Source organism: Oncorhynchus mykiss, chromosome 22 (genome assembly GCF_057628025.1).
Source record: "Oncorhynchus mykiss isolate SJ-2025 chromosome 22, ASM5762802v1, whole genome shotgun sequence".
NCBI classification, from domain to species: Eukaryota; Metazoa; Chordata; class Actinopteri; order Salmoniformes; family Salmonidae; genus Oncorhynchus; species Oncorhynchus mykiss.
The window spans coordinates 24,122,785-24,150,163 of NC_143043.1; the positions used below are offsets into that span (position 1 = coordinate 24,122,785).

A 27,379-nucleotide genomic window follows, 5' to 3' on the forward strand; every position below is an offset into this window, starting at 1 on the left:
GAACAGCTCAAATAAGCAAAGAGAAACGACAGTCCATCATTACTTTAAGACATGAAGGTCAGTCAATGTGGAAAAATAAGTTTCTTCAAGTGCAGCCGCAAAAACCATCAAGTGCTATGATGAAACTGTCTCTGATGAGGACCGCCACAGGAAAGGAAGACCCAGAGTTACCTCTGCCGCAGAGGACAAGTTCATTAGGGTTAAGTCCACCTCAGATTGCAGCCCAAATAACTGCTTTGCAGAGTTCAAGTAACAGACATCTCAACATCAACTGTTCAGAGGAGACTGCTTAAGATCAGGCCTTCATGGTCAAATTGCTGCACAGAAACCACTACTAAAAGACACCAATAATAAGAAGAGACTTGCTTGGACCAAGAAACACGAGCAATGGACATTAGATAGGTGGAAATCTGTGGTGTGTGATGGTGTGGGAGTGCTTTGCTGGTGATACTGTCTGTGATTTATTTAGAATTCAAGGCACAGTTAACCGGCATGGCTACCATAGCAATCTGCAGCCATACACAATCCCATCTGGTTGCGCTTAGTGGGACTTTCATTTATCTTTCAACAGGACAATGACCCAACACAACTCCTGGCTGTGTAAGGGCTATTTGACCAAGAAGGAGAATGATGGAGTGCTGCATCAGATGACCTGGCCTCCACAATCACCCGACCTCAACCCAATTGAGATGGTTTGGGATGAGTTGGACCGCAGAGTGAAAGAAAAGCAGTCAACAAGTGCTCAGCATATGTGGGAAAAGCATTCCAGGTGAAGCTGGTTGAGAGAATTCAAAGAGTGTGCAAAGCTGTCATTAAGGCAAAGGGTGACAACTTTGAAGAATCTCAAATATGAATATATTTTGATTTGTTTAACTTTTTTTTGGTTACATGATTTCATATGTGTTATTTCATAGTTTTGATGTCTTCACTATTATTCTACAATGTTGAAAATAGTAGAATATAAATCAAAACCACAATGAACAGGTGTGTCCAAACTCTTGACAGGTACTGTATGTAAGTCATTGTCTTCAATAACTTCTTGATGCACCCATCCCGTTACCGGGATCATTTTCGTCAACATCCGTTGAATTGCAGAGCGCCAAATTCAAATTAAATTACTAAAAATATTTAATTTTCATGAAATCACAAGTGCAATATAGCAAAACACAGCTTAGCTTGTTGTTAATCCACCTGGCGTGTCAGATTTCAAAAAAGCTTTTCGGCGAAAGCATATCAAGCATTTATGTAAGGACATCTCTCTCAGTAGACAAAACATTACAAACAGCTAGCAGCCATGTAGATTGGTCACTAAAGTCAGAAAAGCAACAAAATTAATCGCTTACCTTTGATGATCTTCGGATGTTTGCACTCACGAGACTCCCAGTTACACAATAAATGTTCCTTTTGTTCCATAAAGATTATTTTATATCCAAAATACCTCCATTTGGTTGGCGCGTTATGTTCAGAAATCCACAGGCTCGAGCGGTCCCGACCACGCAGACGAAAATTCCAAATAGTATCCGTAAAGTTCGTAGAAACATGTAAAACGTTTTTTATAACCACTCCTCGGGTTGTTTTTACAATATATAATCGATAATATTTCAACCGGGACTGTAGCTTCTTCAATAGGAGAGAGAGAGAAAATGTCTGCTCCAAACTGTTGCGCATGCAAAACGCTGCTGGCACCCAGCCATCCAATGAGGCGATGTGATCTTTCTCACTCATTTTTCAAAATAAAAGCCTGAAACTAGGTCTAAAGACTGTTCACACCATGGGGAAGCCATAGGAAAAGGAATCTGGTTGATATCCCTTTAAATGGAGCGAAGGCAGGCAATGGAACAGAGACATTTCAGGAAAAACAGCACCTCAGGGTTGGATTTTCCTCAGGTTTTCGCTTGTAATATCAGTTATGTTATACTCACAGACAATATTTGGACAGTTTTGGAAACTTTAGAGTGTTTTCTATCCTAATCTGACAATTATATGCATATTATCGATTCCGGGCCTGAGAAATAGGCAGTTTTATTTGGGTACGTTTCTCATCCAAACATCAAAATACTGCCCCCTACACTCAACAGGATAAGCAATGTCTATACACTGAACATACAAAATACCTGCTCTTTTCATGACAGACTTACAGTACTCATAGAAATCCACTTCCAGGTGAAAGCTGGGATCCCTTACTGATGTCACTTGTTAAAAATCCCCTTCAATCAGTGTAGATGAAGGGGAAGAGACAAGTTAAATAGGGAATTTTAAGCCTTAAGACATGGGTTGTGTATGTGTGGCATTCAGGGGGTGAATGGGCAAGACAAAAGAGTAAAGTGCTTTTTGAACAGTATGGTAGTAGGTGCCAAGTGCACCGGTTTGAGGGCGTCAAGAACGGCAACGCTGCTGGGTTTTTCATGCTCAGCAGTTCCAGTGTGTATCAAGAATGGTCCACCATCCAAAAAACATCAGCCAACTTGACACAAATGTGGGAAGCATTGGAGTCAACATTGGCCAGCATCTCTGTGGAATGCTTTCAACACGGGCCAGCATCCCTGTGGAAAGCTTTTGACATCTTGTAGAGTCCATGCCCCAATGAAGTAAACATTTTTTTGACCAATCCCATGAACCTGCTCAAGAGCTAATATAGCTTACCTTTAACTAGATTTATTGTTGGTCTTTATCCAGTCTATACTAAGCCAAGCCTACCTGGGAGACAGGGTTGCTGGATATTTTGACCCTCTGCTGGAACAGAACGTTCAGTATGCGGTTCTGCTGCTCCAAGTCAAACACGCGTGTCCTCAGCTTCACACACTCCTCTTTTAGGTCCTGAACATTCACCCACACAAGCACAAAGAAGGTGGGTTAAACGTTGTATAAACCGGCTTATAATTATACATGTCCATTGTGCCTTCCATTATGATTTATGTAGCGCTAGGAGTTTTTCCTGACCATGTGACCTAACCCGGAAACACTTAGGGCCCTATAAGACAATCTTCATACATTAAAATGGTAGTATGCATTCATAATATTTTACATACACACGACTCATAGAAAGTGTCCCTATACTATTAATTCCCAAGCATGGCACATCAGCAGAAAGTTGATAAGCATATACCATACTACTGTTCCAGCTGGCTGATAGCAATTCTTACCTAGGTAATGTAAAGCACAGAGAATTTTCAGCCAACCTTACTTGGCGATATGTTACTTCCTCAATTCCTGAATTGGAAGACAACACATTTCTTCTAAACTTCCATGGCTACTTGCAGGTGGTTCATTTTAAATTGACAAAATGTTACCTTATTAAATGAAATCATTTTTTTGCTCCATGAAGTGTATGCCGCTATATTACCTATTTCAAATCTTCTCATTGATCAAGACAGGTGAGTGTCATTGAACGCAAAGCATGATTTGAGATAGATGGGAAATAGAATAGACTTCATGGAGCAAAACCTTGATTTTATTTAATAACTTTTTCTTAATTCAAACAAACCACCTGCAACTAGCAATGGAAGTTTAGAAGACATGCATTGCCTTCCAAGTCGGAAATTGATTGGTTAAAAATTGGTTGGTTAAAAATTCTCTGTGCTATGCTTTACATTATAAGCAACAACGGCAATCAGCTAGCTGGAACAGTAGTAATGGCCTGACTAGTCAATGTAATAACTAGTAGTGAGCATGTGGTTTTTCAGTTAAAATAGACATGACGTGCTAACTAGAACACAACTAATTCTATTTATCATTATTAGCATTCCATCATTATTTATTTTATAGCCTCCCTTAGACTTGATTGACTAATGATGCTTTAATCAAACAAAACAAAGACAAACCTTTTGAGTGAGGAGTGCTTGAACAACCTGATTAGCCACCTTCAAGCAAAAGAGAGCAGAGAGAGAGAGGAGACAAACAAAAGAGAGACCTTGCATAAACACAACACTCAAAGAAAAGTTAAGACAATGTTCAGTCAGCATGTCATGATAAAGAAATCTTTGTCTTTCAGGCTTGTTGTACAACGTTTGTGTGAAGATGCAGAGACATTTACCTCCCCAATGTTTTAATTTTCCCCCATGATGAAATCGGGAGGGGACTGTAGATCTGTCTCCCTCCGTTTGTTTGTACTTTAGTCACACGCGATATCTCAGACAGCATTGGGATGATTTTGACTAGACTTGGGTGAATGATGCATCCTGCTATAGAGATCTGGCATATACAAAAGTACACGGATTGGCCAAAGGCGGGAGCGATAGTAATTAACTGAAATTAGTTAGTCACACTCAATATCTCAATTGGCCCAAGGGGGTGCTGCATCATTCATGGGGGACAACAAGTTTACTGTTGCCTTGTTGTTGTTTGTTTGTTTCAAGGGCCCTAGTTGTTACTTTCATTACATATATTTAAAGCTTATACTATCATATACATCTCTACAGTTGATTGTGTGTGTGTGTTTAGGACAGCCAGTGGAATGTTGTAGATGGTAAATCCCCACACGCCCCTCATTAAGTTCTGATACAGTACAGTTGCGTATTAAGCCATGGCTAAAATCTAGTGTTTGTTGATCGGGAAAAGAGCGATAAAATAGATGCCAGAAGATTCAAATCAAATTTTATTTGTCACATGCGCTGAATACAACAGGTGTAGGTAGATCTTACAGTAAAATACTTACTTACAAGCCCTTAAAACGTATTAAAGCACTGTAGATTAAGAAAAAAAAGTGTTAAAGAAAAAATAAATAAGAAGAAAATAGAAAATATAAGTAACTAATAATTAAACAGCAGTAGTAAAATAACAATAGCGAGGCAATATACAGGGGCTACCGGTACAGAGTCAATGTGCGGGGCACCGGTTAGTCGAGGTAATTGAGGTAATGTATACATGTAGGTAGAGTTAAAGTGACTATGCATAGATAATAAATAGAGATTAGCAGCAGCGTAGAGAGGGGTCTGGGTAGCCCTTTGCTTAGCTGTTCAGGAGTCTTATGGGCTTGGGGGTAGAAGCTGTTAAGAAGCCTTTTGGACCTAGACTGGCGCTCCGCTACCGCTTTCTGTGTGGTAGCAGAGAGTGTGGTAGCAGTGTGGTAGCAGAGAGAACTTGGGTGGCTGGAGACTTTTTAGGGCCTTCCTCTGACACCGCCTGGTATAGAGGTCACGGATGGCAGGAAGCTTGATGTACTGGGCTGTACGCACTACCCTCTGTAGTGCCTTGCAGTCGGAGGTCGAGCAGTTGCCAAACCTGATGATGGTGTTGGAGTCGTGCTTGGCCACACAGTCATGAGTGAATAGGGAGTACAGGAGGGGACTGTGCGTGCACCCCTGAGGGGCCCCCGTGTTGAGAATCAGCATGTCGGATGTGTTGTTACCTACCCTTACCACCTGGGGGCGGCCCGTCAGGAAGTCCAGGATCCAGTTGCAGAGGGTGTTTAGTCCCAGGGTCCTTAGCTTTGTGATGAGCTTTGAGGGCACACGGTGTTGAACGCTGATTTGTAATCAATGAATAGCATTCTCATATAGGTGTTCCTTTTGTCCATGTGTTTGTCCATGTGGGAAAGGGCAGTGTGGAGTGCAACAGAGATTGCATCATCTGTGGATCTGTTGGGGGGGGGTGTGCAAATTGGAGTGGGTCTATGGTTTCTGGGATAATGGTGTTGATGTGAGTCATGACCAGCCTTTCAAAGCACTATATGGCTACAGACGTGAGTGCTATAGGTCAGTAGTCATTTAGGCAGGTTACCAATGTGTTCTTGGGCACAGGGACTATGGTGGTCTGCTTGAAACCTGTTGGTATTACACTCAGTAATAACTCAGTAACTGACAGTTTGAAAATGTCAGTGAAGACACTTGCTAATTGGTCAGCACATGCTCGGAGTACAGCCTTGTGAATGTTGACCTGTTGAAAGGTCTTACTCACATTGGCTACGGAGACCGTGATCACACAGTCGTGCGGAACAGCTGAAGCTCTCATGTAGTATGCTTCAGTGTTACTTGCCACGAAGCTAGCATAGAAGTTTTTTAGCTCGTCTGGTAGGCTCGTGTTGCTGGGCAGCTCGTGGCTGTGCTTCCCTTTGTAGTCTGTAACAGTTTGCAAGCCCTGCCACGAGCGTCGGACCGACGAGCGTCGGACCTGGCGTAGTACGATTCAATCTTAGTCTTGTATTGACACTTTGCCTGTTTGATGGTTCGTCGGAGGGCCTAGCGGGATTTCTTATAAGCTTCCGGGTTAGAGTCTTGCTCCTTGAATGTGTCCTTTCGCTCCGAGCAGATGTTGCCTGTAATCCACGGCTTCTGATTGGGGTATGTACGTACATTCACTGTGGGGACGATGCACTTATTGATGAAGCCAGTGACTGATGTAGTGTACTCCTCAATGCCATTGGAAGAATCCAGGAACACATTCCAGTCTGTGCTAGCAAAACAGTCCTGTAGCTTAGCATCTGCTTCATTTGACAACTTTCTTATTGACTGAGTTACTGGTGCTTCCTGCTTTAGTTTTTGCTTGTAAGTGACGATAGACGATAGAATTATGGTCAGATTGGCCAAATGGAGGGCGAGGGAGAGCTTTGTACACGTCTCTGTTTGTGGCATAAAGGTGGTCTAGAGTTTTTTTTCCCTCTGGTTGCACATTTACCATGCTGGTAGAAATAAGGTAAAATGGATTTGAGTTTCCCTGCATTAAAGTTCCCAACCACTAGGAGCTCCGCCTCTGGATGAGCATTTTTCCTGTTTGCTATTGGCCGTTTACAGCTCATTGAGTGTGGTCTTAGTGCAAGCATCTGTTTGTGGTGGTATATAGAGAGCTATGAAAAATTCACTGTCTTGGTAAATAGTGTGGTCAACAGCTTATCATGAGATACTCTACCTCAGGCGAGCAAAACCTTGAGACTTGAGATTTCATGCACCAGCTGTTGTTTATAAATATACATAGAACGCCACCCCTTGTCTTACCAGAGGCCGCTGTTCTATCCTGATGAAAAAGCTTAAAATGTATGTATGTTATTCATGTCGTCGTTCAGCCAACTCTACCATTATGCTTGTTTACACTGAGCTGCGCTGGGGTCGGACAGCATGACTGTGTAGATGGAGACACTTTAGAGCCAGGAGGAGATATGGCCAGATCCTATTTTTGCCACACTAACAATTGAAATAAATGTCTTTAAAAATGGAAGGCAGTTGTGATGAGGCAAGATCAGGTGGTACCATTCTAGCCAAATGAGAGGGCAGATACGTGTGTGAACAACCACAACGGTCCTTGCTATCCTGGATCCTTAGGTTGTCCCTACCCCACTGAAGTTGAAATTTAAAATGGTTAGGGTAGGGTTTAGGGAAGCGACATCCCAAAGACCCTGGATAGCACAAAGAGGCACAACTCCAATATAGAGTATTTATTTCTCAAAGTTGCCGTGATGTCACGTGTCCTACTTATATCAGTACACTCGTAACAACCTAATAACCTAAGATTTACAAAATGTGTATTTGATCAAATAAGCGTCAAGTAGCAAGTAACCAATTACATTTTTTGTTGACCAATTTCAACACTCTCATTGACCTCCTTGCAAAAACTTCTCGCTTGGTGAGCGCAAAAAAACACCTGCTGGAGAAGACAGATTTTGGGCCGAGTTTGCTTCACCCCTTTCTCTCTGATGTATCTCAATCCAGGGATGAGAAATGCGATGTACTCACAATTGTCACATTATCCCCACTGTTACATCGATTACACAACTGCTAGTTTTTTCAAAAAGCTGCCCTTTTTGTCCTCAGGTAGCAGAAGCATAGAGAATGATAGAAGCATCGAGTCGTCAAAAGGCCATATTAACATGGGCAGCACCAGAAGGCTTCTGCCATTTTATTGTAGTCAACTGGGTGAGACTTCCAACTACATTGACTGATCCCCCCCCCTGGTGACCCTGTTGGAATCATGTCCAACAGGATCATCAGGATGGATCAGCCAATCGTGAAGAAGAAAATTGACTACTTCAAAATGGAGATAGCCTCAATAACGCTGCCCATAGTGTCACAGATGCTATAATGGCACAGATACAAAGATGAGTCCTCTATATATCTCTATGAGCAGAAACGATGTCAGCCATTTTCTAATGGCACTAGAACGTGTGTTGAACAACAAAGGATATTCAGCCAATCAGGCTCCGTGTAGACTACGTCGTCACGCTATGGAAATGTCAAAATAAAAGTACAGCGTGGTTTATGGCTTAGTATATGTCAAACTCTCCCAAAACTACGGATGCTCTTCCAGTACAATAATTGCTAATCACATCGACGGCGCTGTAGTGGAGCAGGTCGAGAGCTTCAAGTTCCTCTGTGTCCACATTACTAAGGACCTTTCATGGTATGAATACAGTCATGAAGAGGGAACAACAATGCCTCTCCTCCTCAGGAGGTTGAAACGATTTGGCATGGGCCTTCAGATCCTCAAAAGGTTCCACAACTGCACCAATGAGAACATCTTGACTGTCTTACCGACCATAGGACGCTACAGAGGGTAATGCGTAAGAACCAGTACATCATTGGGGCCGAGCTCTCTGCATCCAGGACCTCTATACTAGGCGTTGTCAGAGGAAGGACCTAAAAGTTGTCAAAGACTCCACTTCTATCTGCTATCGCACGGCTAACAGTACCGGAACCAAAAGGATTCTAAACCGCTTCTATCCCCAAGCCATAAGACTGCTTAACAGTTCATCAAATGGCTACCCTGACTATTTGCATTGACCCCATTTTTATTTGCACGGACTCTCTTGCACTGGCTCTATGCACACTCACTGGACTCTACCCTCACACATACTACACTGACACTCCAACACACACATACACCTACATACGCTCACACACACAAAACACACAAGCAAATTGATGCCACACACTCACACACTCAGTGGTACAAAAAGTACCCAATTGTCATATGTGGATAAAAGTAAAGATACCTTAATATAAAAGTATTTGGTTTTAAATATACTTAAGTATCAAAAGTAAGCATAACTGCAAAAATATACTTATGTATCAAAGTATGAATAATTTCTAAAATGCTTCTAAAATGTATGGAGTAAAAAGTACATTGTTCTTGAAAAATGTAGTGAAGTAAAAGTAAAAGTTGTCAAATATATAAATAGTAAAGTACAGATACCCCCCAAAACTACTTATGTGGTACTTTAAATTATTTTTACTTAAGTACTTTACAGCACTACACACACTCACACATAGAAACACTTGCGTCCGGGTTAGGGAGGGCTTGGCCGGTAGGGATAACCATGTCTCATCGTGCACTAGTGACTCCTGTGGCGGGCCGGGCGTAATGCACGCTAACCAAGGTCGCCAGGTGCACGGTGTTTCCTCCGACACATTGGTGTGGCTGGCTTCCGGGTTGGATGCGCGCTGTGTTAAGAAGCAGTGCGGCTTGGTTGGGTTGTGTTTCAGAGGACGCATGGCTTTTGACCTTTGTCTCTCCCGAGCTCCCGAGTAACTACTAACAAATGGATACCACGAAATTGGGGAGAAAAGGGGATACATTTTTTTTTATCTCACGCTGGCCACTGTGTATTGATCTACACTGTCATGCTGTCCGACCCTAGTGCAGCTACCTAACTAGGAGAGTAGCTTGCACATTTGTTACTCCTGGTTTGATATTTGATATTATATCCTCTTTTACACTGTTTAAAATCTGTCTGTTTAAACTGCTGTACTTCTTATAATTAAAACAAACTTTTACGTGACAATCTCAAATCTTTTCAATAACGTTTTAATATGAGAGGCCCTCCGTCCTCTTCCTCAAAGCTGGATTATTATTTTTCTGGGGATACATTTATTTTATGGTAGCATTGAATATGAATTAAGGTAGCAGAATATCCTGAAAGGCTTGAATTTATATAATTGTGCAATTATGTTGTTTAGTTTCAGAGATCATTCAACATTTTTGCATTTTCTAGTGTGATGTTGAATGCATTACATATTGCCAACTGTGTGAGCTGGTAGGGGGCAGAAGATAGTGGTGCTTTTGGAGGGCACTTTGAAAGGTGATGACTGGTCAAGAGTTGCGTCACAGTGACCACAAATTCACAGCTATAACATGGCATAATTTTATCTAATGAGTTACGCTAACCTTATGTAATATCAATAAGAGCTGAAGGATGGGAGGAAGGTTGGAAATTGATGTACAGCAGTAATCTGTAAACAGAAATTTGAACACAAACAGATTATTCTTTGTCTGAAAGACAATTGCGCCTCCCCCTAACATACCATGCTGGCTCAGATCATTTCTTTCACATTGTCCATTTCAGCAGATCCTGAAACTATGGTAGATGAGTACCCAGGCTAGCTCAGACACAATACAACTAGATTACAACTAGATTCAGTCGCAGGTCTATTTTTTTCTTTAGCGGATGGTCTGGGGGCTGGAACATAATTAAGCAATAAGGCCCGAGGGGGTGTGGTATATGGAGAATATACCACGGCTAAGGGCTGTTCTTATTCACGAAGCAACGCATAGAGCCTGGATACAGCCCTTAGCCATGGTATATTGCCCATATACCACAAACCCCTGAAGTGCCTTTTTGCTATTATAAAGTAATTAGATCAGTAAAAATACATGTTTTGTCATACCTGTGGTATACCACGGCTGTCAGCCAATCAACATTCAGGGTTCGACCCACCCAGTTTATAATAACAAATCATTTGTCGACTGCAAATTGACTGCAAGAAGCAAACAGATATGTTTGACTAAAACATAATACTTTCAAACATTGCTTATATTTTTATACAATCACGTGTCTCTTTATTATACGTGGGAATAGTAGGGAACAGATTTCTTAAATTAAAATCACTTGGAGCTCATTCCCTTGTGTCCAACAAAAATAGAAAATATATGCACATTCGCAAAGTATTCCGACCACTTGACTTTTTCCACATTTTGTTAGATTGTGGCCTTATTCTAAAATTGATAAAATAGTTTTTCTCCCCTCATCAATCTAGACACAATACCCCATGATGACAAAGCAAAAACTAGGTTTTTAGAAATGTTTGCAAATGTATTAAAATTAAACTGAAAAAATCCCATTTACATAGGTATTCAGACCCTTTACGCAGTACTTTGTTGAAGCACCTTTGGCAGCAATTACAGCCTTGAGTCTTCTTGGGTATGAAAAATAAGCTTGACACACCTGTATTTGGGGAGTTTCTCCCATTCTTCTCTGCAGATCCTCTCACATGCTGTCAGGTTGGAGGGGGAGCGTTGCTGCACAGCTATTTTAAGGTCTCTACAGAGATGTTCGATCAGATTCAAATTTGAGCTTTGGCTGGGCCACTCAAGGACATTCAGAGACTTGTCCTGAAGCCACTCCTGAGTTGTCTTGGCTGTGTGCTTAGGGTTGTTGTCCTGTTGGAAGGTGAACCTTCACCCCAGTCTGAGGAACACGTTTTGTTCAAGGATCTCTCTGTACTTTGCTTTACTCTGTTCACCTTTGCCTCGATCCTGACAAGTTTCCCAGTCCCTGCCACTTAAAAACGTCCCCACATCGTGATCACCACCGTGCTTCACCGTAGGGATGGTGCCAGGTTTCCTCCAGACGTTCCTACAGCATGTTCTGAGTTCAATCTTGCTTTTATCAGACCAGAGAATCTTGTTTCTCATGGTCTGAGAGTCTTTAGGTGCTTTTGGCAACCTCCAAGCAGGCTGTCATGTACCTTTTACTGAGGAGTGGCTTCCGTCAGTAAAGGCCTGATTGATGGACTGCTGCAGAGATGGTTGTCCTTCTGGAAGTTTCTCCCATCTCCACAGAGGAACACTGGAGCTCTGTCAGAGTGGCCATCGGTTTCTTGGTCACCTACCTGACCAAGGGCCTTCTCCCTCGATTGCTCAGTTTGACCAGCTCTAGGAAGAGTCTTTGGTGGTTCCAAACTTCTTCCATTTTGGGGACCTTCAATGTTGCAGAAATGTTTTGGTACCCTTCCCCAGATCTGTGCCTCAACACAACCCCCTGAGCTCTCCAGACAATTCCTTCGACCTCATGGCTTTGTTTTTGCTCTGATATGCACTACCAATTTAGGGACTTTTATATAAACAGGTGTCTGCCTTTTCAAATCATGTCCAATCAATTAATTTACCACAGGTGGACTCCAAACAAGTGGTAGAAACATCAAGGATGATCAATGGGAAACAGGATGCACCTGAGCTCAATTTCGAGTCTCATGGCAAACGGTCTGACTCCTTATGTAAATAAGGTATCTGTTTTTTATTTTCGCTTTGTCAATATGGGGTTTTGTGTGTACAGTTTTGGTTCTTAAAGTCTTATCCCATCGCTATAGTTCTCATACAAACTCGGGAGAGGCAAAGGTCGAGAGTCATGCGTCCTCTGAAACACAACCCAGCCAAGCCGCAATGCTTCTTGACACAATGCACGCTTAACCCGGAAGCCAGCCGCACCAATGTGTCGGAGGAAACACCGTACACCTGGCAACCGTGTCAGCGGGCACTGCGCCCGGCGCAATGGAACAAGAACATCCCTGCCGCCCAAACCCTCCCCTAACCCGGACGACGCTGGGCCAATTGTCCGCCACTCCATGGGTCTCCTGGTCGGGGCTGGCTGAGACAGAGCCTGGACTCAAACCAGGATCTCTAGTGGCACAGCTAGCACTGTGATGCCTTAGATGACTGATTCACTCAGAAGTCTTGTGTGTAGATCTCTGAGGAGTTTTTTTATTTAATCAATTTTAGAACAAGGTTGTAACATGACAAAATGTAGAAAAAGTAAAGGTCTGAATACTTTCCTAAGGCACTTTATATATATACAGTGGGGAGAACAAGTATTTGATACACTGCTGATTTGGCAGGTTTTCCTACTTACAAAGCATGTAGAGGTCTGTAAGTTTTATCATAGGTACACTTCAACTGTGAGAGACGGAATCTAAAACAAAAATCCAGAAAATCACATCGTATGATTTTTAAGTAATTCATTTGCATTTTATTGCATGACACAAGTATTTGATACATCAGAAAAGCAGAACTTAATATTTTGTACAGAAACCTTTGTTTGCAATTACAGAGATCATACGTTTCCTGTAGTTCTTCACCAGGTTTGCACACACTGCAGCAGGGATTTTGGCCCACTCCTCCATACAGACCTTCTCAAGATCCTTCAGGTTTCGGGGCTGTCGCTGGGCAATACGGACTTTCAGCTCCCTCCAAAGATGTCCTATTGGGTTCAGGCCTGGAGACTGGCTAGGCCACTCCAGGACCTGGAGATGCTTCTTACGGAGCCACTCCTTAGTTGCCCTGGCTGTGTGTTTCGGGTCGTTGTCATGCTGGAAAACCCAGCCACGACCCATCTTCAATGCTCTTACTGAGGGAAGGAGGTTGTTGGCCAAGATGTTGCGATACATGGCCCCATCCATCCTCCCCTCAATACGGTGCAGTCATCCTGTCCCCTTTGCAGAAAAGCATCCCCAAAGAATGATCATCCACCTCCATGCTTCACGGTTGGGATGGTGTCTTAGGGTTGTACTCATCCTTCTTCCTCCAAACACGGCGAGTGGAGTTTAGACCAAAAAGCTCTATTTTTGTCTCATCAGACCACATGACCTTCTCCCATTCCTCCTCTGGATCATCCCGATGGTCATTAGCAAACTTCAGACGGGCCTGGACATGCGCTGGCTTGAGCAGGGGACCTTGCGTACGCTGCAGGATTTTAATCCATGACGTAGTGTGTTACTAATGGTTTACTTTGAGATTGTGGTCCCAGCTCTCTTCAGGTCATTGACCAGGTCCTGCTGTGTAGTTCTGGGCTGATCCCTCACCTTCCTCATGATCATTGATGCCCCACGAGGTAAGATCTTGCATGGAGCCCCAGACCGAGGGTGATTGACCGTCATCTTGAACTTCTTCCATTTTCTAATAATTGCTTCAACATTTGTTGCCTTCTCACCAAGCTGCTTGCCTATTGTCCTGTAGCCCATCCCAGCCTTGTGCAGGTCTACAATTTTATCCCTGATGTCCTTACACAGCTCTCTGGTCTTGGCCATTGTGGAGAGGTTGGAGTCTGTTTGATTGAGTGTGTGGATAGTTGTCTTTTATGCAGGTAAAGAGTTCAAACAGGTGCAGTTAATACAGGTGGGAGAACAGGAGGGATTCTTAAAGAAAAACTAACAGGTCTGTGAGAGCCGTAATTCTTACTGGTTGGTAGGTGATCAAATACTTATGTCATGCAATAAAATGCAAATTAATTACTTAAAAAGTCATACAATGTGATTTGTTTTAGATTCCGTCTCTCACAGTTAAAGTGTACCTATGATAAAAAAATAATAGACCTCTACATGCTTTGTAAGTAGGAAAACCTGCAAAATCGGCAGTGTATCAATGTCACGTTCTGACCTTTATTTCCGTTGTTTTGTATTTATTTAGTATGGTCAGGGCGTGAGTTGGGTGGGCAGTCTATGTTTGTTTTTCTATGTTTTGGGGCATTTCTATGTTTTCGGCCTAGTATGGTTCTCAATCAGAGGCAGGTGTCATTAGTTGTCTCTGATTGAGAATCATACTTAGGTAGCCTGGGTTGCACTGTTTGTTTGTGGGTGATTGTCTATGTTAGTGGCTTGTTTCAGCACAGGTCTCATTTTGTAGCTTCACGGTCGAATTTGGTTTATTGTTTTTGTTACTCGTTTGTATAGTGTTCAGTCTTTCTTTATTAAAGATTTTACCATGGACACTTACCACGCCGCATATTGGTCCTCTGATCCTTCTCGCCTCTCCTCTTCAGACGAAGAGGAGGACGACCGTGACAATCAAATACTTGTTTTCCCCACTGTATATATTTTTTTGCTCAGAAGACTTGGGGGGGCCAAATTAAACCACCCAAATTCGGCCCGCAGACAGTTGAGGAACCCTGCAGTACAGCTTGGCTTGACATGACTCGGTTATGAATGAACCAATATAGTTGAGTCGGTTGTTCCATTTCTATTCAATAGAAAATATAGCCCTTTAATATGGGTCTCCCAAGTGGCGCAGCGGTCTACGGCACTGCATCTCAGTGCTAGAGGTGTCACTACAGAGCCTGGTTCAACTCCAGGCTGTATCACAACCGGATGCGATTGGGAGTCCCATAGGGATTTGGCCGGGGTAGGCCGTCATTGTAAATAGGAATTTGTTCTTAACTGACATGCCTAGTTAAATAAACAAATAAATATAACTATCATGACAAATCTGATGTCATCATGACACAAAGCACCCTGAGAGATTGCCTGAGTTTGGAACATTAGTTTTTGATGGGATTTTTTGGCAGAGTGAATTACTCTCACTACAGTTGTGTTGAAACATTTTGTCTTCTACCTGAATACTTAAAATTCAAGAGGGCAGCAATTGCCATGGTAACTGCCTCATTAAGGAAGCCTCTTCAAAAATGGAGAGGGAGATGGAGAGACAATCAGCCCGTTGTAATGGAGGAGAGGAGGAAAGGAGCACACTCAACCCACACTAGCTCGCTCCTGGCCAGTCTCTGAGCAGGAGGAGAGGTCTCATTCCTTAGAACTGTATAACTACACTCTATACTTTGTGGATGTTTCTGTAAGGAAACTACAGGAATTCCTAGTCCTTTCCAGACCGTATCAAGGATTTCAGCTTAGAGTAAACCAAGTGAACTGTGTGTCTGTGAGAGATAGAGAGAGAGAAATACACACTCACCTCATCCAGACAACGTTCATACTGCTTCCTCTGGTTATCGTTCTCCATCGTCAAGGCAGAGTTCTCCACCTGTAATAGCAAACACCTCCAGATAAACTGAATATGTACACAAAAAACACCTTCACATGTGTCCATATTCTAAATATAAATCTGTGAACAATTCCAGTCTTCCAGATAAAGATACCACGTGTATACAACGTATACACATTGTCTCTTGACTGAGCTGAAGGTAACCCCGGTGCTTCTTAACATGGTCATGCCATGAGATTTTACTTCTAACCAAATGAATTAGAGCAAGCCTTTCATCTCATTAACTGTCCATCACATTAACTGTCCATAACATATACTAACAGAATTCTGACCAGAGTTACATGCCCGTAACTTAGACATTCATGTGAATCTGTGTTGAGGTTAAAGGTTATTGTAAAGCACCCTTATCTCAGTGTTCCTGCTATTGAATCTGACTACTCAGATGTGTAATTCCTCCAGCTCATCTCTATTAAAACATGCCAGCGTCGTCTGGGTTAGGGGAGGGTTTGTTCTTGTCCCATCTCGCTCTAGTGACTCCTGTGGCGGGCCCGTGCGCAATGCACGCTGACACGGTCTCCAAGTGTACGGTGTTTCCTCTGACACAATGGTGCGGCTGGGCTTCCGGGTTAAGCGGGCATGGAGTCAAAAAGCAGTGCTGCTCGGCTGGGTTGTGTTTCGGAGGACGCACGGCTCTCGACCTTCACCTCTCCCGAGTCCGTACGGGAGTTGCAGCGATGGAACAAGATTGCAACTACCAATTGGATACCAAGAAATTGTGGTAAAAAAAAATAAATAATAGGAAAGACAAAGAAAAGAAGAGAGCGATTTTTAAATGACCGTTGACAGAATGCTGTAAGTTCAAACGGCTCATTGCTGGCTTTTGGCTAGTGATCCAGGTTGTTTAGTTCTCCAGGTGTGTTCATATGACCTACTGTGTGGAGTTATTGCCTAGCACTGGTTCTGGAATGGTGAACGTCTGAGCAACACTCATTTAAAAAGAGTGGCAATATAAATCACAACAGTGTCTGAAAAGAAGGCAAAGTGCTTCTGAGGAGAAAGAGATCGTAGGACACTGATAGATCATAGGACACTGATTCAGAGGTGTTGGGTTAAATGCGGATGACACATTTCATTTGAATGCAATCAGTTGTGCAACTGACTAGGTACCCCTTTCCCTTCACTTTGAGTTAAAAAGGCCAACAAAGTCATAGAGCCTATAAGACTATCCCATTTAAAGGTCACGGAAATCCAAGTTATGAGCTTGAACTTTAAGAGGTGCCTTATAAGATATGGGCTGGATGGGGCCTCAATCTGCTATTGATGTAATATCACTTCACCTTTCCAAATGAGTCTTATTGATTTACAAGCTGCACTCATTTGCCGATCATTCCACTACTTGCTGGCGTTATCCAGGCCTTCCATTTTGATTGACATGCAGTTAACACAGTTTCAACCCAGATATCTGTCTCACTCCTCAGCAAGCAAATGTGAAACAAATTACTTTTTGGTTGAGGTTGTGAAGAGAATCATATGAGAGGCTTCTCCAGACAGTGAGCACAGTGGGCTGGATCTGTGTTCATTTGTTTATTGACTCACTTTCATATGCAGCAAATTGTTCATTGCATATTACACATGCTCTCAAGTGTGCCTTCACGGCTGGAAAACTAGGAAAGTAGTTTGAAATTAAATGGAAAAACATGTCAGGTCAATGAGTTTCAGTCTAAAAGTGTAATTACATGTAGAATTTAAAGGGATAGCATCCACCATGAAAATATGAGTCTTAAAGTCTGAAAATATCCAATAGGGTCTACAGAGGCAGACAAGTTAATCAATGTAATTCAAGAAGCCAGTTTATCTAATGGCATTACTAAAAAAGTCAAGGTCATGATTGCATGCTAAATGGAATTTGGATATCGTCCTCCTGAGATGTCCTCAATTCCAGATGAATTTCATTATAATAAAATGAAAACTATGAATGCTATTGCTGAGTTAGATGACAATGTTTGCATTAATCCAGTCTAATTCATTGATGGATATAATAGTTCATTACTCCTGCTGATCCCTTGATCATCAATATATCTGATTGGGGTATAGACCTAAATCACAGTCACACGGGGTGAGGCACATTTATGAAATCCTTTCTGTATGAACTGGTAAAGCAAAGGTAGACACATTTTTTTATCGTACTATTTATCCTAAAAGTATGTGTTTTATGTAGTGCATGAATCTCTATCTTTTCCTGGTTCAAAAAAAGACTGGTAAGTTTGCATTAGTCAGAGCATCACTATTCCACATGAATGTATTTCAGGAAAAAAACAGATCACTATTGCTGATCTGGGGTCTGCAGACAGATGGTAAGTTCTATTAGCTTTCTGTAGAGCAGGTGTGATTGAGGAATACTATCACAGGATCATGTGCATGGAATCATTTCTGGGTAACAATTAAGTGCCATACTGTGATTGTTCTCAATTAAAATTGTCATAAATAATTTAAAAAACATCTTATCAAAGAGCAATTTCTCAAGCAATTTTGCTAAGACTGTCTGGGAGTGTTTTCAGGTTTGGAACTCACTTTCTTATTGGTCTATTAGCAGATTTACTGCCTGGTGATGACACCAGGCAGGCCAAAACACCATCCCACCACAACAGGCTTAAATTTCATGCACTCTTTTCAAACAGCTCTTACACTAAGAGGGCATTATCATAATTTTTTTAATTTCAAAGAATTATTCCAACTTTATAGTGTTTTTGAATGTACTGGGCCTTCAACTACCTTGTCAGTGATTGAATTATCACACACAGGATATGACTAAGTACTGTCAAGTCAGACCCAGTCTTCTCTGCGTGAATCAGGGCCGGATTACCGAACAGGTACGCAGGGACCCCGGTAGTCGGGGTTCCAGGTCCCCAAATGTAAATTTTTCTCAGGACTTTTTACATATAAATTACTTAAAAATGGACAGAATAAAGTAGAAAATAATAATTGTCATCGTATTTTTTCACCAAGCTTCTGTCTGCTTTAACCTGGAACAATGGAATCAGCCATGATTGACGGTCTAAGGAATGATACCTGGCAGCTAAAACAGACAGAATTAATGTGTATAGTTTTCAGTGTTTCTATCCGCTTTAGTACAATGCCCGATGCAATATCGTATACAATACTGAAGAATTTAAAAAGTTATCTTTGTGGGCCATATTCAGACTAAAGATACAAGCAGGGGCAGGTGTTTGCTCCAGCCAAGCAGTAACACACCTAATTCAACTAACCATAGCAGGACCAATTGGCCTTGATTTACAGAATCAAGTGTTTCTGCTTGGTGGGAGAGAAAGCCTCCAAGATTGTCCATCCCTGACCTACATACAAGTAACATCATTGTGACTGGCACTGTATTTACTTTTCATTTATGCTTAATCATGATCTTAATGATATAATACAAATGAAGCATGTGCCAATGTGAGTGAGCTTCAAATTCCTGACCAACTTCGATTATAACCAAGTACAGTGCCTTGCGAAAGTATTCGGCCACCTTGAACTTTGCGACCTTTTGCCAAATTTCAGGCTTCAAACATAAAGATATAAAACTGTATTTTTTTGTGAAGAATCAACAACAAGTGGGACACAATCATGAAGTGGAACGACATTTATTGGATTTTTCAAACTTTTTTAACAAATCAAAAACTGAAAAATTGGGCGTGCAAAATTATTCAGCCCCCTTAAGTTAATACTTTGTAGCGCCACCTTTTGCTGCGATTACAGCTGTAAGTCGCTTGGGGTATGTCTCTATCAGTTTTGCACATCGAGAGACTGAATTTTTTTCCCATTCCTCCTTGCAAAACAGCTCGAGCTCAGTGAGGTTGGATGGAGAGCATTTGTGAGTTTTCAGTTCTTTCCACAGATTCTCGATTGGATTCAGGTCTGGACTTTGACTTGGCCATTCTAACACCTGGATATGTTTATTTTTGAACCATTCCATTGTAGATGTTGCTTTATGTTTTGGATCATTGTCTTGTTGGAAGACAAATCTCCGTCCCAGTCTCAGGTCTTTTGCAGACTCCTTCCAGAATGGTCCTGTATTTGGCTCCATCCATCTTCCCATCAATTTTAACCATCTTCCCTGTCCCTGCTGAAGAAAAGCAGGCCCAAACCATGATGCTGCCACCACCATGTTTGACAGTGGGCATGGTGTGTTCAGGGTGATGAGCTGTGTTGCTTTTACGCCAAACATAACGTTTTGCATTGTTGCCAAAAAGTTCAAAAAAAAAAAAAAAAAAAAAAAAAAAAAAAAAAAAGTTGGTTTCATCTGACCAGAGCACCTTCTTCCACATGTTTGGTGTGTCTCCCAGGTGGCTTGTGGCAAACTTTAAACAACACTTTTTATGGATATCTTTAAGAAATGGCTTTTCTTCTTGCCACTCTTCCATAAAGGCCAGATTTGTGCAATATACGACTGATTGTTGTCCTATGGACAGAGTCTCCCACCTCAGCTGTAGATCTCTGCAGTTCATCCAGAGTGATCATGGGCCTCTTGGCTGCATCTCTGATCAGTCTTCTCCTTGTATGAGCTGAAAGTTTAGAGGGATGGCCAGGTCTTGGTAGATTTGCAGTGGTCTGATACTCCTTCCATTTCAATATTATCGCTTGCACAGTGCTCCTTGGGATGTTTAAAGCTTGGGAAGTATTTTTGTATCCAAATCCGGCTTTAAACTTCTTCACAACAGTATCTCGGACCTGCCTGGTGTGTTCCTTGTTCTTTATGATGCTCTCTGCGCTTTTAACGGACCTCTGAGACTATCACAGTGCAGGTGCATTTATACGGAGACTTGATTACACACAGGTGGATTGTATTTATCATCATTAGTCATTTAGGTCAACATTGGATCATTCAGAGATCCTCACTGAACTTCTGGAGAGAGTTTGCTGCACTGAAAGTAAAGGGGCTGAATAATTTTGCACGCCCAATTTTTCAGTTTTTGGTTTGTTAAAAAAGTTTGAAATATCCAATAAATGTCGTTCCACTTCATGATTGTGTCCCACTTGTTGTTGATTCTTCACAAAAAAATACAGTTTTATATCTTTATGTTTGAAGCCTGAAATGTGGCAAAAGGTCGCAAAGTTCAAGGGGGCCGAATACTTTCGCAAGGCACTGTATATGGTATTACAGCAAAAAAAATAAACCATGGTAAATCACCCTATGAAGTAATAATTATCCATAATTGAGGATGGAGAGAGGTACTAAGTGGAGAAGAGACCCTACCGTGCCTGAGCTTACCTCCAGGGCCCGTAGTCGCTCTAGAAGGGGCTTGGCCTCGTGGGAGTCCTCCTCATGTCCCCTACTGCTGCATCCTGGAGAGTTGGGCCTCCTATCTATCAAAGGGGGTGTTGGGCCTTCCAGACTGTTCTGCTGTTTCCACATCTCCTCCAGGAGTTTGTTCTAAACCATTGAAAGAGAGGTTGGAGAGAAACACAGAGCTGTTGAAACAGTTGCATTGCCTATTGGAACTAACGGGGTATGTGCCTCGTCAATTTTCTCCAACCTACAAGATACACAGTATTAATGGAAAGATCTTGAATTTGGCCATCATTTGTGGATTTTATTTAATCATGTACAGTAGGTGAACAGCTATTCTGTATTAGACTTCCAATTCATTGTATTTTGACTCCTTCCAAGAAAATCAATCACAGGATATGTTTGATGTTATATTTATATTCTGTAGCTGCCTCTTCACAATTATAGTTAGTTTGATAGCCACCACTAATACTGTAGGTTACTTCTTATTTTTCTGGCTGCTCATTTGACTGGTTTTCCACCTGAACTCATATGGGTGTCTTTGGTTGACCCCCCAATATTTATTGATTGAACCATAGAGATAATTCATCCCAATTTTTCTAACATTATGAAAAATGGGACCCCAGATGTTACAAAAACATCAACATTTACGAAGGTCTCCTTCCTTGCATCAATCCATTAAGTCTTGTGAACTGCTGTTTAAAAATGCATTGTGAATTATGAGACTTATTTGCATTTGTAATACGCTTCGTTGGTTTTTATGTCAAGCACCTTGACCCTCGCTACCTACACCAATCAATTGCATCTCACAAGTGCTAAAGGTGAGGACTAATCGAAAAGATAGAGGCGTGTGGGTGCATAGTGTGCCGTCTAGTCTTCAAAACGTCATGGCCTCAAATCGATTTAGAGTTCATCACATTGCAACTTTCTCAGAACCAAGCAACCATCCAGTAGACAATTAGTAAGGCCTCCAGGCAAGCATAGTTGGCTCATAATGACTTGCAGTGTAGTAATGAAATGCAGTGTAGTCCTGTGTGGTTCAGTTGGTAGGGCATGGTGCTTGCACCGGCAGGGTGGTGGGTTCGTTTCCCACAGGGGAACCGTATGAAAAAGTATAACAATGCTTGCATTCAGTACTGTAAGTTGCTCTGCATAAGAGTGTCTGCTAAAATGTATAATGTCAATGTTTTACATAATCGTGCACTATAATGGAACCATTTTCTCATTAATCCTGATTAAGAATATGTTACAGGTACTTAAAACCTGAATATTTGCTGCAGACCTCACATTGGGTTAATCTTACACAAATGTGTAAGATGTCACCGCATTGTATTTTAATGAACCTGGCCTTTTGAACCAGCACTCCCCAGCTATTTAACTTCTTTGGGACTGTGGTTAGCATACTCACCTTGGGTCCAGGTGACCAAGGTTCAAATACCACCAGTGGTGGTACTTACTCCTGGTGGTAGCTGCATTCGTGTCAGAATGTATGACAGGCCTAAGATGCTGTATGACAGTCGTCAGGAGATTTGATAGCATCTAACCTAAGGGTTGCCACTCTTCCCTCTATCTCTTCTGAATGCCCTATCACCATGCTACTGTGTACAGTACAAAATTTCAGGGGATTGCCAATGATTGGACATATATTTTTTATGGATTGTTCACAGCCTTTAATCAACACAGTTTATAAAGGAACCTGTAGGATGATTTATCAAGGGTTGCATACTTGCATAATAAAATATTTTGTTTATTTAATCAAATAAACAGAAATCAAGTAAGAACAAATATGGTCAATGTTCTACCTTGTAGGCTTTCATAAGGTCCAGTGGATCCACGCTGGGGCCCTCCAGTGTGTCCTGGTTCTGTAGCAGGCTCCTCACAGTCTCCTCCATACTGCAGCAACACAGAGCATTGGGACCAATCAGAACATAGACCATGCAATAAACAAGCCTGGAAGGCATGCAACAGAAAATGGTTAGTTCATCCGTTTCAGTCAGTTTTCATTCTGTTTGGTGCCTAATGAACACAATCCAGGTTCCAATATAGGAGCAATAGGCTAGTTCAGGTATTTTTCGGGATCAAAAAGGGGATTAGGTGGTGGGCATGGCAGGGGGTGTGGCAATGGGAGCGATCGACCCGTCAACGAGACTGAATTTCTCTACTACCCCCCCCCCCCATCTTGCCAGTTTAGAGACATTTTTGAATTTTGTGGCCAATTTTCTGCCATTCATTTTCTCAATGTAGCTGAGAGACATTTTTACAATTTAAAGCTAATTTCCTACAATTATACACATTGTGCCATGGAGCTGAGAGAACATTTTGCAGTTTTAAAACGAATTTTATGTAATTCTATGCGTTCTGCCATGGCTAATGCTGTGTTCTTCTGCTCCAACACAGGGATGGACAAAAGCTGCCCGCTAGCCGGTGGCTAGTACTTTTCAGACAAGGCTAGTTGTAAATGTGGTAAACTAGCCTGCCTGCTATTGAAATTCTGTATTTTCAAATATCTCATGGAACATATTTTGGACCAGGTCTCGTAAAATATTGCAGTCTACTAGCCCAGCTGGCCAGTGCCAAAAAACAAAAATGACATCCATACTCAAAGATTATGACAAAATCAATACTGCTAAATTCATTGTTTTTGGAATTTTCAATTCTCCCTGACTGTCTAGCTTGGTGATTGTTGGTTCTCAAAGATGAGAAAAATACACTCAGTTGTCAGTTTATTAGGTACAACACCCTGTGGCTGTGGCTTGCTTTATGAAGCAGGCAGATAGGTATCAAGGCATTCAGTTAGTGTTCGATTGAATGTTAGAACGGGCAAAACAAGTGTCCTAGATGACTTTGAACTTGGTATGATCATTAGTGCCAGGCGCGCCGGTTCCAGTATTTAATAAGGAAAAAAAACTCCTAGGCTTTTCAAGCACAACAGTGTCTAAGGTTTACCGAGAATGGTGCAACAAACAAAAACATTCAGTCAGCGGAAGTCCTGTGGGCGAAAACAGCTTGTTGATGAGAGGTCGAAGGAGAATGGAAAGAATCGTGCAAGCTAACAGCCGGACCACAAACAGGCAAATAAAGGAACAGTACAGCTGTGGTGTGCAGTATGACATCTCGGAAATCACAGCGGTCCTCGTCACAGATGGGCTATTGCATCAGAAAACCACATCGGGTTCCACTCGTATCAGCTGAAAACAAGAAGAAACTTGGTCAAGTGGGCACCAACACTGGAATATTGAGGAGAATAAAAAACATTGCATGGTCTGACGAATACCGGTTCCTTTTGCGTCATGCTGATGGCAGAGTCAGGATTTGGAGTGAGTGAGGCCATGACCCTATCCTGCCTGGTGTCAACACTACAGGCTGGTAGATGTAGTGTAAGGGTGTGGGAACATTTTCCTGGCACATGTTAGGTCCGTTGATACCAATTGAGCAACGTTTCAATGCCACAAAGAACTAAGGCTGTTCTGGAGGAAAAGGTGGTTCTGACCAGTACTAGAGAAACTGGCAACTAAGTTTACATAGGTCTTTTATCTTTTCTATGTACATGCATACAGTACCAGTCAAAAGTTTGGACACACCTACTCATTCAAGGGTTTTTCTTTATTTTTACTGTTTTCTACATTGTACAATAATAGTGAAGACATCAAAACTATGAAATAACACATATGGAATCATGTAGTAACAAAAAAAGTGTTAAATAAAAATATATATATTTGAGATTCTTCATGATTCTTGAAGACAGCTTTGCACACTCTTGTTATTCTCTCAATCACCTTCATGAAAAATGCTTTCTTAACAGTTTTGAAGGTGTTCCCACATTTGCTGAGCACTTGTTGGTTTCTTTTCCTTCACTCTGCGGTCTAACCCAAACCATCTTGGGTTGAGGTCGGGTGAATGTGGATGCCAGGTCATCTGATGCAGCACTCCATCACTCTCCTTCTTGGTCAAATAGCCCTTACACAGCCTGGAGGTGTTTTTGGGGTCATTGTCCTGTTGAAAAACAAATGATAGTCCCACTAAGCGCAAACCAGGTGGGATGGTGTATCGCTGCAGAATGCTGTGGTAGCCATTCTGGTTAAGTGTGCCTTGAATTCTAAATAAATCACAGACGGTGTCACCAGCAAAGCACGCCCACACATCACACCTCCATGCTTCACGGTGGGAACCACACATGCAGAGATAATCAGTTCACCTACTCTGCATCTCACAAAGACAAGGCAGTTGGAACAAAAAATCTCAAATTTGGACTCATGAGACGAAAGGTCAGATTTCCACCAGTCTAATGTCCATTGCTTGTGTTTCTTGGCACAAGCAAGTCGTCTATTCATATTGGTGTCCTTTAGTAGTGGTTTCTTTGCAGCAATTTGACCATGAAGGCCTGATCTTAAGCAGTCTCCTCTGAACAGTTGATGTGTCTGTTACTTGAACTCGGTGAAGTATTTATTTGGGCTGTAATCTGAGGTGCAGTTAACTCTAATGAACGTATTCTCTGCAGCAGAGGTAGCTCTGGATCTTCCTTCCCTGTGGCGGTCCTCATGAGAGCCAGTTTTATAATAGCGCTTGATGATTTTTGCGACTGCACTTGAAGAAACGTTCAATGTTCTTGAAATGTTCCGCATTGACTGACCTGTCTTACGGTAATAATTGTGTTTCTCTTTGCTTATTTGAGCTGTTCTTGCGATAATTTGGACTTGGATTTTTACCAAATAGGGCTATCTTCTGTATACCAGCCCTACGTTGTCACAACACAACTGATTGGCTGAAACGCATTCAGAAGGAATTAATTAATTAATTACTTTGTTAATTGAAATGCATTCCAGGTGACTACCTCATGAAGCTGGTTGGGAGAATGACTACTTTGAAAAATCTCAAATCTCAAATATATTTTGATTTGTTTAACCCTTTTTTGGTTACTACATGATTCCATATGTGTTATTTCATAGCTTGATGTCTTCACTATTATTCTACAATGTAGAACATATAAATAAAATAAAGGAAGACTATTGATGAGTAGGTGTGTCCAAACTTTTGACTGGTACTGTATATATATAATTTATTTGTATTTACACTACCAATCAAAAGTAGGTCGCTTAGAAATGTCCTTGTTTTTTAAAGAAAAGCACATTTTTTGTCCATTCAAATAAAATTGATCATAAATACAGTGTTGTAAATTACTATTGCAGCTGGAAACGGCACATTTTTTATGGAATATCTACGTAGGCGTACAGAGGCCCATTATCAGCAACAATCACTCTTGTGTTCAATGGGACGTTGTTTTAGCAAATCCAAGTTTATCATTTTAAAAAGCTAATCGATAATTTAAAAAACTCTTTTGCAATTATGTTAGCACAACTGAAAACTGTAGTCCTGACTAAAGAAGCAATAAAACTGTCCTTCTTTAGACTAGTTGAGTATCTGGAGCATCAGCATGTGTGGGTTCATTACAGGCTCAAAATGTCCAGAAACAAAGAACTTTCGTCTGAAACGCATCAGTCTATTCATGTTCTGAGAAATTAAGGCTATTCCATGTGAGAAATTGCCAAGAAACTGAAGATCTTGTACAACACTGTATACTACTCCCTTCACAGAACAGCACAAACTGGCGCTAACCAGAATAGAAAGAGGAGTGGGAGGCCCTGGTGCACAACTGAGCAAGAGGACAAGTACATTAGAGCGTCTAGTTTGAGAAACAGACACCTCACAAGTCCTCACAAATTAAGATGGGCAAAAGAACACAGACACTGGACAGAGGAAGATCGGGAAAAAGTGTTATGGACAGAAAAATCTAAGTTTGAGGTGTTCGGATCACAAAGAAGAACATTCGTGCTGGAGCAGTGCTTGACGCCATCTGTCAAGCATGGTGGAGCCAATGTGATGGTCTGGAGGGGTTTTGGTGGTGGTAAAGTGGGAGATTTGAACAGGGTAAAAGGGATTTTGAAGAAGAGAGGCTATCATTCCATTTTGCAATGCCATGCCATACACTGTGGATGGCGCTTAATTGAAGCCAATTTCCTCCTACAACAGCACAAGGACCCAAAGCACAGCTCCAAACAGTGCAAGAACTATTTAGGGAAGAAGCCGTCAACTGGCCAGCACAGTCACCGGATCTCAACCCTATTGAGCTGTTGTGGGAGCAGCTTGACAGTATGGTACATAAGAAGTGCACATCAAGCAAATCCAATTTGTGGGAGGTGCTTCAGGAAGCATGGGGTGAAACCTCTTCAGATTACCTCAACAAATTGACAACTAGAATGCCAAAGGCCTGCAAGGCTGGAATTGCTGCAAATTGAGGATTATTTGAGTAAAGCAAAGTTTGAAGGACACAATTATTATTTCAATTAAAAATCATTATTTATAACGTTGTCAACGTCTTGACTATATTTCCTATTAATTTTGCAACTT

General features: G+C 41.7%; 1 protein-coding gene across 4 annotated transcripts in view; it reads right to left on the bottom strand.

The window, feature by feature from the left end:
• Nucleotides 1–27,379, bottom strand: part of LOC110501594 (nck-associated protein 5) — a 135,602-nt gene that overhangs the window by 64,796 nt on the left and 43,427 nt on the right. For all 4 annotated transcript variants that reach the window (XM_090215739.1, XM_021579268.3, XM_090215740.1 and 1 more), the window contains 5 exons: nucleotides 22,777–22,867; nucleotides 20,957–21,118; nucleotides 15,658–15,726; nucleotides 3,822–3,860; nucleotides 2,698–2,817 (listed from right to left, as the gene is read on the bottom strand). In XM_090215739.1, coding sequence (XP_090071865.1) covers nucleotides 2,698–2,817; nucleotides 3,822–3,860; nucleotides 15,658–15,726; nucleotides 20,957–21,118; nucleotides 22,777–22,867 — 481 coding nt within the window. The remainder of the gene's footprint in view (nucleotides 1–2,697; nucleotides 2,818–3,821; nucleotides 3,861–15,657; nucleotides 15,727–20,956; nucleotides 21,119–22,776; nucleotides 22,868–27,379) is intronic.